Source organism: Microcaecilia unicolor, chromosome 6 (assembly GCF_901765095.1).
Source record: "Microcaecilia unicolor chromosome 6, aMicUni1.1, whole genome shotgun sequence".
NCBI classification, from domain to species: domain Eukaryota; kingdom Metazoa; phylum Chordata; class Amphibia; order Gymnophiona; family Siphonopidae; genus Microcaecilia; species Microcaecilia unicolor.
This window is the reverse complement of record NC_044036.1, coordinates 25,579,126-25,591,405: the sequence shown is the minus strand read 5'-3', so window position 1 is coordinate 25,591,405 and position 12,280 is coordinate 25,579,126. Positions and strand designations below refer to the sequence as shown.

Here is a 12,280-nt window from a genome sequence, read left to right as displayed (position 1 = left end):
GCAGGAATACAAAGATTGAGACCACCATTCCAGAGAGGCCTGGAAGCCAGCTATTAGCCACGCCACCAACTTTCAGAAGAGACTACCTCCAATAAAAAATCCCCAAGAGAGAAAAAGGGCACAAAGAGAATTAGCCCAAGCCACACCTGATGAACATCTCTCAGTCTCTGCAGCTTGATACTGAAAGACTCCAAAGGGAAAATTAGGTTCTTACCTTGGCAATTTTCTTTCCTTTAGTCACAGCAGATGAATCATTATGAATGGGTTGTGTCCACCTACCAGCAGGGGGAGATAGAGAACACTGAAAGCCATAGTGCCTCTAGGACGGCTAGCTCCATCTGCCTCTCAGTATTTTGAAGCTTCCAAAGCAGTGTTAAACCGCAAAGTAGCATAACATGAACTTTCCTCACAGCGAACGAACGCCCCAGAACAGGAGCAATAACACAAAGGAGGGACAAACTCAAACTCCAGTAGAAGAACAGAAATCCTGAAGACTGTTTTCCAACTTCTCCCAATGAGGGAACATGTCTGCAGGAAAAACTGAACACAAAACAGAGTCAATCAGGGAGGGATCATGGATTCATCTGCTCTGACTAAAGGAAAGAAAATTACCAAGGTAAGAACCTAATTTTCCCTTCCTTGCCATCAGCAGCAGATGAATCCATTATGAATAGGATGTATCAAAGCAATCCCTAGATAGGGCGGGAACAAGCCACAACATGCGCAAGCACTTGTACTCCAAAAAGCGCGTCCCTCCTGGCAGCCACATCCAGCCTATAATGTCGGCAAAAGAAAGCTTAGAAGCCCAAGTTGCTGTACTACATATCTCTTGAAGAGAGAGTGTTCCAGTTTCAGCCCAAGAGGAGGAAATCACTCTTCTGGAATGAGCCTTAAAGGCGTCAGGCGGAGGCCGGCCAGATAGCAAATATGCAGAAAAAATGGCTTCCTTAAGCCAACGGGCTATAGTGGCTTTAGACGCTGGAGACCCTCTGCGAGGACCTGACAACAATACAAAAAGGTGATCAGAGATCCTGAAAGCATTTGACATCTGCATATACTGCAACAGAGCCCGGCGCACATCCAGGAGGTGCAATTGCCCCAAGGATTCTGGAAACTCCTCCCTAGTAAAGGAGGGCAAATAGATAGGCTGGTTTAGGTGAAACGCTGAAACCACCTTAGGCATGAAGGAAGGCACAGTACGTACCGTTACTCCGGACTCTGAGAACTGCAGAAAAGGGTCTCGACAGGACAGCACCTGGAGCTCAGATACCCGTCTCGCCAATGCAATGGCCACCAAAAAGACCGTCTTAGAGTCACATCCTTCTCCAAAGCTCGCTTCAGCGGCTCGAAGGGAGAACACTGAAGAGGCTTTAATACTAGCCCCAGGTTCCAGGCTGGGCAAAGTGCTCGCACGGGAGGCCGGAGCCAAATCATCCCTCTCAGAAACCATGCAATGTCCGGATGTGAAGCCAGGGAGAGGCCAGCAACCTTCCCCCGAAAGCATGACAATGCTGCCACTTGAACACGCAGGGAATTATAGGCCAAGCCTTTTTTGTAAACCATCCTGCAGAAAGTCAAGTATCGGCGAGACAGAAGCCTGCATGGGTGTGACCGCTTTAGAAGCACACCAAGCCTCAAACTGGCGCCAGATCAGAGCATAGGCAACGGAGGTGGAACGCTTGCGGGCCTGCAAGAGAGTGGAGATGACCTTGTTAGAATAGCCCTTGTCTCTCAATTGCGCCCTCTCAATAGCCATACCGTAAGACCAAAGCGGCATGGATCCTCCATGGTCACCGGGCCCTGCGTCAACAGGTTCGGAACCAGAGGCAAAGGAAGGAGAGCCTCCACCAGCATCCGCCAGAGGTCCGCATACCATGGCCGCCTGGGCCAATCCGGAGCAATGAGGATCACCGCTCCTTGATGTAGCCGAATTCGCAGGAGAAGCCGCCCTATTAAGGGCCAAGGATGGAACACATACAGGAGGCCCGGAGGCCAGGGTTGAGCCAAGGCAGCCAACCCTGCCGAGCGAGGATCTCTCCGTCTGCTAAAAAAGGAAGGGACTTTGACATTTGTGCTTGACGCCATAAGATCCATTATGGGCTTTCCCCATTTGGCACAGAGTTGAAGGAACACTTCGTCTGCCAGTTCCCACTCCATTGGGTCGATTTGATGCCTGCTTAGAAAATCGGCTTGCACGTTGCTCTGACCTGGCCCAGTGGCAAATTAGAGCGGCCTCCGCGGCCAGTGCTCTGCACCGAGTGCCGCCTTGTAGATTTATGTAGGTCACTGCTGTTGTGATATCCGACAGAACTCTGACAGCCAGTCCCTCCAGGGTTTTGTGAAAGGCCAGAAGCACCTGAAATATCGCTCTCAGTTCTAAGTGATTGATGGACCACTCCATTTCCTCGGGTGTCCATAGACCCTGGGCATAGCTTAGCTGGCAATGTGCTCCCCAGCTATTCAGGCTGGCATCAGTTACCACCAGGCACCAATCGGGAAGCGCTAGCGGCATTCCTCATCGCAGCATGCTGTCTGAGAGCCACCACTCCATACTGAGTCGGACCGCAGGGAGCCACATGAGTCTGCGTTGATAATCCTGGGACATCGGAGACCATCATTGAAGAAGGGCAATCTGCAGAGGTCTCATATGCGCTCTCGCCCATGGCACCACTTCTAAAGTGGCCATCATCGACCCCAAGAGCTGGACAATGTCCCAAGCTTGCGGGCGAGGCATCCTCAGGAGCAGACGGACCTGATTCTGAAGCTTGCACCACCTTTGGTCGGGTAGGTAAACAAACCCTGAGGCCGTGTCAAACCGGACCCCCAAATATTCTAGAGATTGAGAGGAGGTCAGGTGACTTTTGGGTATATTGACGACCCAGCCCAGAGATTGAAGTACTGAGACCACTCTGGCTGTGACATGACGACTCTCTTTTGCCGAGTCCGCTCTGATGAGCCAGTCGTCTAGGTACAGGTGAACCCGGCTACCCTCTCGCCTGAGAAAGGCAGCTACTACCACCATTACCTTTGAAAAGGTTCGGGGAGCTGTGGCGAGGCCAAAAGGCAAGGCCCAAAACTGGAAATGTCTTCCCAACACCGCAAATCGGAGGAACCGTTGGTGCTGGGGCCAAATAGGTATGTGCAAGTAAGCTTTTTTTAGGTCCAGAGACGTGAGGAACTCTCCTGGCTGTACCGCCGCAATGACGGAGCGCAGGGTTTCCATGTGAAAATGCCGCACACTCAGAGACTTGTTAACTTCCTTCAAGTCGAGAATGGGGCGAAAAGACCCGCCTTTTCGCGGCACCACAAAGTAAATGGAGTAACAACCGCAGCCGTGTTCGGCGGGAGGCACAGGGATCACCACCCCAAGGTGCAACAAGACCTGTAGGGTCTCCTCTACCGCCGCCCGTTTGATGGCAGTACCGCATCGGTACTCCAAAAACACGTCTCTCACCGGGGCATTGAATTCCAATCGGTAACCTTCTCTGATCAGGTCCAGGACCCACTGATCCGAGGTAATCTTGGTCCACTCCTCTAGAAAGAGGGAAAGGTGTCCTCTTACAGCTGTAAAGGAGGAGTGGACCGGCGCACCATCACTGAGATGGTCGCCCTTGAACTCCAGGCCTAGCACCGGCCACTGCGGATCGCTTGTCCGAGCGAAAGGAGTTCCTCTGCTGAAAACAGGCACATTGAGTAAACCCAGCAGAGCGCCCCGGGCCATACCTTGTAGCTTCACAGAAGCGAGGTCTAGAGGAGGAGGGAACCACCTAACCCTAGGCCTATCCTCAGGTAACCGCTGAGGTTTAGCATCCCCCAGGTCTTTAACAATCTTCTCCAACTCCTCTCCAAATAACAGAAGTCCCGAAAGGGCAACTTCACCAGCCTTTGATTAGAGGCCATGTCAGCCGCCCAATGCCGTAGCCATAGAAGGCGGCGGGCGGACACCGCCACAGACATCTGTTTAGCCGAAGCTCTGACCAGATCATAGAGGGCGTCAGCTAAAAATGACAAGGCCAACTCCATGCGCGGTGCAACCTCAGCGAGGGACTCCGCACCATCCACGTGCTGTTCCACTGCCTGTTGTAACCAAGAATGGCAGGCTCGAGCAGCATAAGAACTGCAAACAGACGCCCTTAAGGATAGGCCTGAAATCTCAAAGGACCGTTTTAGCTCTGTTTCTAGGCGCCGGTCCTGAATGTCCTTCAGGGAGACCCCTCCCTCTACTGGGAGGGTGGTTTTTTTTGTCACAGCCGTGTCTAAGGCATCCACTTTAGGCATCCCAAAATGGGCCAAGTGCTCCTCATTCAGAGGGTAAAGATGCCCCATCGCCCTGGCCACTTTCAAGGGCCCCTCTGGGTCAGCCCATTGAGCAGAAATAAGCTCTTGGATGGAGTCATTCAAAGGAAAGGCTCGAGCAGGCTTCTTAGTACTCGCCATCCTCGGATTACCAGAGGAGGTCTCGCCTTGAACAGGATCATCAATAGAGAGGGCATGTAAGGCATCAGAGATAAGCGCTGGCAGCTCATCGCGGTGGAAAATCCGAACCGCAGTGGGATCATCCAGATCCAGTGGCAAACCGCACCTTCCTCTGGCTCCTTAGACCACGAAGGCCTGCCAGATCCCTCAGAGTCCCCACAGCCCGACCACGGGAGGGAAAAGGGAGGTGCGCCACTCTCCGACGGGGAATTTACCCATCTATGTTTAGCAAGCATCCAACGCTCTGGGGCATCCACTTCTGACATCTGTCCCGAGCCATCATCAGTCGGAGGGAGACCAGGTAGCAACGCAGTGTCAGACACCTGCGGCAGAGCTCATTTCAGCATGAAGGCTTTATGTAAAATAAACACAAACTCAGGGGAGAAAAACTCACCCTGACCTCCCGTCTCCGAATTAGGAGCTACGGGGAACGGAGCTCCTCTAGTAGCCTCAGCCCGAGGCGCCCCTCTGCTCACAGACTCCTCCGCAACCGCTGGGGTTGAGCCATGCGGCACCTCCAAGATGGCGCCTGCTGCCAGCTCCATTGAGCGGAAAGACTCATCGCTCGCCATGCTCGTACTGGCTCTACCGTCTATACAGCACGTTTTACAGAGCCCTGCTGCTGATCTGCGCTTGCCACAACAGGAACAGCGCTTAACTCTCTCAGCAGCCATCACCGAAAAACGGCGGAATAAAATACAAAATGGCGGCTTTGCGCCAAAATCACCCCGATCGGAACGCCCTCCGCGGGCCCTCCCCGGAGGAGCTGAGTACCGCTCTTACCTCAAAGGACCAAGTCCACCGAGCTCCGTTCACGCTGCACGTCAATAAAAGCCTCAGAATAGCAGCGCATAAAAAGCACTTTTTTTTTTTTTACACTGTGAGGAAAGTTGGAGGCAAACAGCTACAGAGGTACTCCGGAGGCAGTAGAGGGTGGGAAAGGCAGGGACAGGGCGAACCTATATGCCTACATCCACAAGGGGGAAGTGGGAAAGGTAGAGAAAGGGCGAACCTATGTGCCTTTAAAGTGGGCACCATCAGCCACAACACCCCAGCTCAACTGGCCAAGCACAGGACCCTCCCCAGGCAGAAATTTTGAAGGAGCTGAACAAGCTGCGTCCTACCCTGCTGGGAGATAGAGAAATACTGAGAGGCAGATGGAGCTAGCCGTCCTAGAGGCACTATGATTTTCAGTGTTCTCTATCTCCCCCTGCTGGTAGGTGGACACAACCCATTCGTAATGGATTCATCTGCTGCTGATGACGACAAGGAATGTTCCCTTTAACTTAACATCAGATTTAAATATTAGCACCTTGCAATTCTGTGCAGTTTGAAAACAAAAATCTGTGGGTTAAAAATAGGCACACCAAAGGCCCTTAAACATCATATAAAAATAACCACCTTTTTCAGCTTATCAACTTTCATCACCTTATAGGAATCCTCATCACCAAATCCATACAGATTAAAATAAAATAATTCAGGATTCTAAAGAAAATATTCTACAACATGTCATAGTAGCCAAATTCTACTATCAGGCTTATTTTCAAAAGTGAAGGATGCCCATCTTTCGACATAAATCGAAAGATGGGCGTTCTTCTCACAGGGTCGCCCAAGTCGGCATAATCGAAAGCCGATTTTGGGCGTCCTCATCTGCTTTCCGTCGCAGGGACAACCAAAGTTGATGGGGGCGTGTTGGACGCATAGCAAAGGCGGGACAGGGGCGTGCCTAACACATGGACGTCCTCAACCGATAATGGATAAAAGAAGGGTATCCCTGATGAACACTTGGACAACTTTGCCTTTTCTTCTTACGACCAAGCCACAAAAATGTGCCCTAAATGACCAGATGACCACCAGAAGGAATCGGGAATGACCTCCCCTTACTCCTCCAGTGGTCACTAACCCCTCCCTCCCTCAAATAAAATTTTTTAAAATATTTTTCCCAGCCTCAAATATCATACCCAGCTCCATGACAGCAGTATGCAGGTCCCTGGAGCAGTTTTAGTGGGTGCAGTGCACTTCAGGCAGGCTGACCCAGGCCCATCCTCCCCACCTGTTACACTTGTGGTGGTAAATGTGAGCCCTTCAAAACCCACCAGAAACCCACTATATCCACATCTAGGTGCCCCCCTTCACCCATAAGGGCTATGGTTGTGGTGTACAGTTGTGGGGAGTGGGGTTTGGGGGGCTCAGCACACAAGGTAAGGGAGCTATGCACCTGGGAGCAATTTCTGAAGACCACTACAATGCCCCCTAGGGTGCCCGGTTGGTGTCTTGGCATGTCAGGGGGACCAGTGCACTATGAATGCTGGCTCCTCCTACGACCAAATGGCTTGGAATTGGTCGTTTCTGAGATGGATGTCCTCGGTTTCCATTATCGCCGAAAATTGGGGATGACCATCTCTAAGGACGACCTAAATTTCGCGATTTGGGCGTCCTCGACCATATTATCGAAACGAAAGTTGGGCGCCCATCTTATTTTGATAATACGGGTTTCCCCACCCCTTCGCCAGGACGTCCTGCGAGGACATCCTCAGGAAAACTTGGGCGCCCCTTTCAATTATGCCTCTCCACATCTATCTTTCTTTATAAGAAATGTATTGGCTCAAAGTTCCCTGGTTAAATTACTTTGGAATTTGTTCTTCAAATTCATCAGAAAAGGAGCCAATAGAAAGAAATCACATTAAGTAAATGACCCTGTACCTGAAGCTGAAGAGTGTGTCGAAGAATGGTTTCCTCTAAAGCATGGATCCACTTTTCTCTCTCATCTGCATCACGAGCTACAGAAAAATCAAAATATAATGTATTAGCCTCTACCCTCAAAGACCACCTGTTTTTTGGGGGGGGTGTTTGTTGGTTTGTTTGTTTTTTTATTTAAGCAGCTTGCAAAATAATGGAAGTCTGTTTGATGACCAGATGAACATCAGGGGCTAAACTTCCACAAGGTTTCCATGGCAATCAAACATCTAAATCTGAAAAACATGTAAAAAGGGCCTGGTAAAAAAACAGTCAATCAGTAAGGCAAAATGGATGTGTATTCCAACTCTTAATCACACATACAATTGGTGAGTTTTCAAGGATGTAGTTCATTAAAAGGAAAAAGGACCAGACATGGAACTGTGTTTTGGCATGAAAAAAGCATGCCTCACAGGTCTTTTTGCAGATGAAATTTACAAAAAAATGTTTTTCTAAGTAAAAACTGTGCTCTTCTTCAAAGTAAAAACACTGAATATCCCAGATAAAAAAAGTCTGCTCGCCAATCAAACACTGTCGCTGGACAAAAGCACAGGAACAGCAGTAAATGCGCTTTTGTCCAGTAAAAGCCTTTGATTTGCAAGCAATGTTGTAGGATATTCCCTGTGTTTTTACTTTGAAGAAAAAACATATTTTTTACTTCGAAGAACAACATTTTTTTTTAGATGTCGTCTGGAAAAAGACCCAAGAGGCAGCCTTTTCTCAAGCCGAAACACGGTCCCGTGTCAGGTCCTTTTTGCCTTTTAATAAACTACTTCCTTGAAAACTCACCAATTGTACATGTGATTAAGGGTTGAAAGACTCATCCATTTTGCCTTACTGACTGTTTCTACGGACCCTGTAAGGTTGCCCTTGTTCCTCCACATAGGCACAAGAGCATGTAGTCAAGGATGGCTCAATGCAATCTACTGCCTGAAACATAGAAAAATGTACACAGTCTGCCCATCCACGCTATCTACTCTCCCTATCACTCCCTTAGAGATCCTAGGTACTTGTCCCAAGCTCTCTTTAATTCAGATACCGTTTTTGTCTCCATCACTTTCACCAGGAGGCCAATTCACACAAATTCTTTCCGTGAAGAAGTATTTCTTCAAGTTACTTCTGAGTCTATCTCCTTTCACCTTTATCCTATGCCCCTTCATTCCAGAGCTTCCTTTCAATTGAAGACAAACTATTGGAATGTTATATCAACTAAATTGAGACAAGAAGATAATTACTGGCTTTATGAATAGTTTTAAAATAAACCTGGATAGGGAAGGGTGCTTTTACTTTGCTCCAGGACAGAGGGAGGAAGGGAACAAAAATGTTTAGGGTAGTTGGTGGACTATCATGCAGGTGACCCTGTTCATGGGTGAAATGACAGGAAGTCAAGGTTGTTGAAATGTAAGTGCATATGACTGATTAACTTATTATGGTATTTCTATCCCACATTAGCCCAAGTGAAACTCAGGTTCAATGTGGCTTACAATATGAACATAAAAGAAAACAAATACATTGGAGCTACATTTGAAAAATACATTATACAAATATTATATAGGAAGTGATAGGGGTAAATTCAGTGGGGCATCAGGAAGAAGTGAAATATAAGGAACTAAATAATATTCAGCACTGAGTTCTAACGTTGTAGAAGATTGAGCTAAAAAAAAGTAAGTTTTCAATCAATTATGAAAAAATCCATAATCACTAGTATATCTAATTTGTTTAGGAAGAGAATTCCAGATTTTGGTGCATTGATAAGAAAAGTTAGAATTGTGGATTGTTTTTTAAGATATATTTCTGCAACTGGGGAAATGTAAAATGAGATGGTCTCTGGATGACACGGAAGCATTGCGTAGAGGTAAATCAATGACTTAATTCATATAGGTCAGTGAAATACCAAATAAAATTTGATGGACACATAGTTTGAACGAAATTCTGCTCTTTATAGGTAACCAGTATAGATTATGAAGGAGTGGGAAAAGGAGCTTATTGAGATATGTGGGAGAAGATGGCAAACGTGATTTGAACACTATGGTGAGGAGTTTGAATGTGACGCGTGCAGTTAACAGGAAGCCAGTGTTTGGCTTTGAGAAGAAGGGTGATGTGGCCAAAGTGGTGTGCGTTGTGAAAACGTTTAGCAGCTGTAGATTGAATAAGCTGTAAATGCTTCAAAGAATAGAGGGGTATTCCATCATACAGAGAATTGCAGCAATCTAAATGTGATATACCAATATATGGATGAGTGGCCAAAGAATAGAAATAGGGAAAAGGGGGTTAACTAAGCAAATATGATGGAGAGCAAAAAAAAAGAAAAAAAGGCCCAAATGACGAGTTAATTTGAGAATTGAACATAAGCTTGTTCTCAAATACGACACCGAGAATCTTGAAGGAATCTTTATAGGAGAGGGTTTGGACCTCGACAAATGGAGAAGGAGGGGAGAAGCCACACGGTGAGGGAAAGCAAATGGACTCACTTTGCAGGACTGAGAAAGAGGAGATTCAATCTGAGCCAAGAGGAAACCTGTTGCAAACAATTGTTGAGAATGGAAATAGATTGTGGAGGACCTGTAACGCACATAAGTATCTGGATGTTGTCAGTGTAACAGAATGGTGTGCAGTCATGGTCTTGGATAATGGTCAGTAAAGAGAAAGAAAAATATTGAAAAAGAATAGGGGCAAGGACCGAACCCTGAGATATACCGGGATGGAGATCAAAGGATACAGTAATAGTGAGGCTGAAGGTTAACTGGAAAACCAAGAGAGGACTGTACCCAAAATACCAACAGAACAAAGACAGTGAAGAAGCAGGGAATGAACTACTTGGAATGCCCTCCCGCGGGAGGTGGTGGAGATGAAAACGGTAACGGAATTTTAAAATGCGTAGGAAAAACAAAGGAATCCTGTTCAGAAGGAATGGATCCTCAGAAGCTCAGCAGAGATTGGGATGGCAGCACCGGTGGTTGGGAGGCAAAGCTAATGGTTGGGAGGCGGGGCTAGTGAGGGGCAGACTTCTATGGTTTGTGCCCTGAAAATGGCAGATACAAATCAAGGTTAGGTATACATATAAAGTAGCACATATGAGTTTATCTTGTTGGGCAGACTGGATGGACCATACAGGTCTTTCTCTGCCGTCATCTACTATGTTACTATGAAAGCAGAACAAATAACTAAAGAGATGACAACAACTGAGTGATATCTGTTGAGGGAGGACCGGATGGAGTCACAGAGAGTGAAAAGAAGGGTTTCAGTGTCATGATGGTTGTGAAGACTGGATTGCAGGGGGTGAAGAATATTTGTATTTTCAATATGCTGTTTAAGCTGAATAAGGATGAGCTTCTCCAAAACCCTTGAAAAGGAGGGAAGGTTGGAAATAGGGTGGAAGCTGGACAGAAGCGAGAGATCTAGATGGGGTTGTGGGGACAAAGCACATATCACCAAATCCAAAAGGAAATTGGCAATGAGTGAGAGGAATAATTAAACAAACTAATCTTACAACGATCTCTCAAACTAGCAATCCTAATCCTAATTGTCCAATATTACACTTATATACACTTGTGATGAAACAGGGGATTTATGTCTTTAACTTCTTATGTGAATGAATGACATATTTGTTCCCTAGTGCATTTCCCTTGTTTGGCCAGCAGATGACATAGTAACATAGTAGATGACGGCAGAAAAAGACCTGCACGGTCCATCCAGTCTGCCCAACAAGATAAACTCATATGTGCTACTTTTTGCGTATACCCTACCTTGATTTGTACCTGTCCTCTTCAGGGCACGACCGTATAAGTCTGCCCAGCACTATCCCCGCCTCCCAACCACCAGCCCTGCCTCCCACCACTGACTCTGGCACAGACCATACAAGTCTGCCCAGCATTATCCCCGCCTCCCAACCACCAGCCCCGGCACAGACTGTATAAGTCTGCCCAGCACTATCCCTGCCTCCCAACCACCGGCTCTGGCACAGACAGTATAAGTCTGCCCAGCACTATCCCCAGCTCCCACCACCGGCTCTGCCACCCAATCTCAGCTAAGCTCCTGAGGATCCATTCCTTCTGAACAGGATTCCTTTATGTTTATTCCACGCATGTTTGAATTCCGTTACCGTTTTCATTTCCACCACCTCCCGCGGGAGGGCATTCCAAGCATCCACTACTCTCTCCGTGAAGAAATACTTCCTGACATTTTTCATGAGTCTGCCCCCCTTCAATCTCATTTCATGTCCTCTAGTTCTACCGCCTTCCCCTCTCCGGAAAAGGTTCGTTTGCGGATTAATACCTTTCAAATATTTGAACGTCTGTATCATATCACCCGTTTCTCCTTTCCTCCAGGGTATACATACTACTACTACTACTTATTTCTATAGCGCTACTAGACGTACGCAGCGCTGTACACTTGAACATGAAGAGACAGTCCCTGCTCGACAGAGCTTACAATCTAATTAAGATAAACCGGACAAATAAGGGATAAGGACAAAGAGGAGCAAGATTCTCTGTGAAATCTCAAAGAGTAGCAAGATTCCAGAATCCCAAAGACCACTACTACTACTTATCATTTCTATAGCGCTATTAGATGTACTCAGCGCTGTACACTGAAAATGTAAAAGATAGTTTACTACTACTACTACTTATTTCTATAGCGCTACAAGGCATACGCAGCGCTGTACACCATACACAAAAAAAAAAAGACAGCCCTCTTTGAAGCTTACAATATAGATAAGACAGGTAAACTGACAGAACAATTAACGGTAAGGGGATAAATAGGGCAGACTGCTCAGGTCAACAAGTCTCTCCTCGTACATCTTGTAACGCAAATCCCATACCATTCTCGTAGATTTCTTTGCACCGCTTCCATTTTTTTAACATCCTTCACAAGAGACAGCCTCCAAAATTGAACACAATACTCCAGGTCGGGCCTCACCAACGTCTTATACAGGGGTATTAAAACCTCTTTTCTTCTGCTGGTCACACCTCTCTCTATACAGCCTAGCAATCTTCTAGCTACGGCCACCGCTTTGTCACACTGTTTCATCACATTCAGGTCCTCAGATACTATCACCCCAAGATCCCTC

At 47.1% G+C, this 12,280-nt stretch overlaps 1 protein-coding gene across 10 annotated transcripts in view; it reads right to left on the bottom strand.

Moving 5' to 3' along the window:
• The window catches only part of OSBPL9 (oxysterol binding protein like 9), a 272,285-nt gene that overhangs the window by 197,041 nt on the left and 62,964 nt on the right, over positions 1-12,280 (bottom strand). For all 10 annotated transcript variants that reach the window (XM_030205278.1, XM_030205279.1, XM_030205282.1 and 7 more), the window contains one exon: positions 7,180-7,256. In XM_030205278.1, the coding sequence (XP_030061138.1) occupies positions 7,180-7,256 (77 nt within the window). The remainder of the gene's footprint in view (positions 1-7,179; positions 7,257-12,280) is intronic.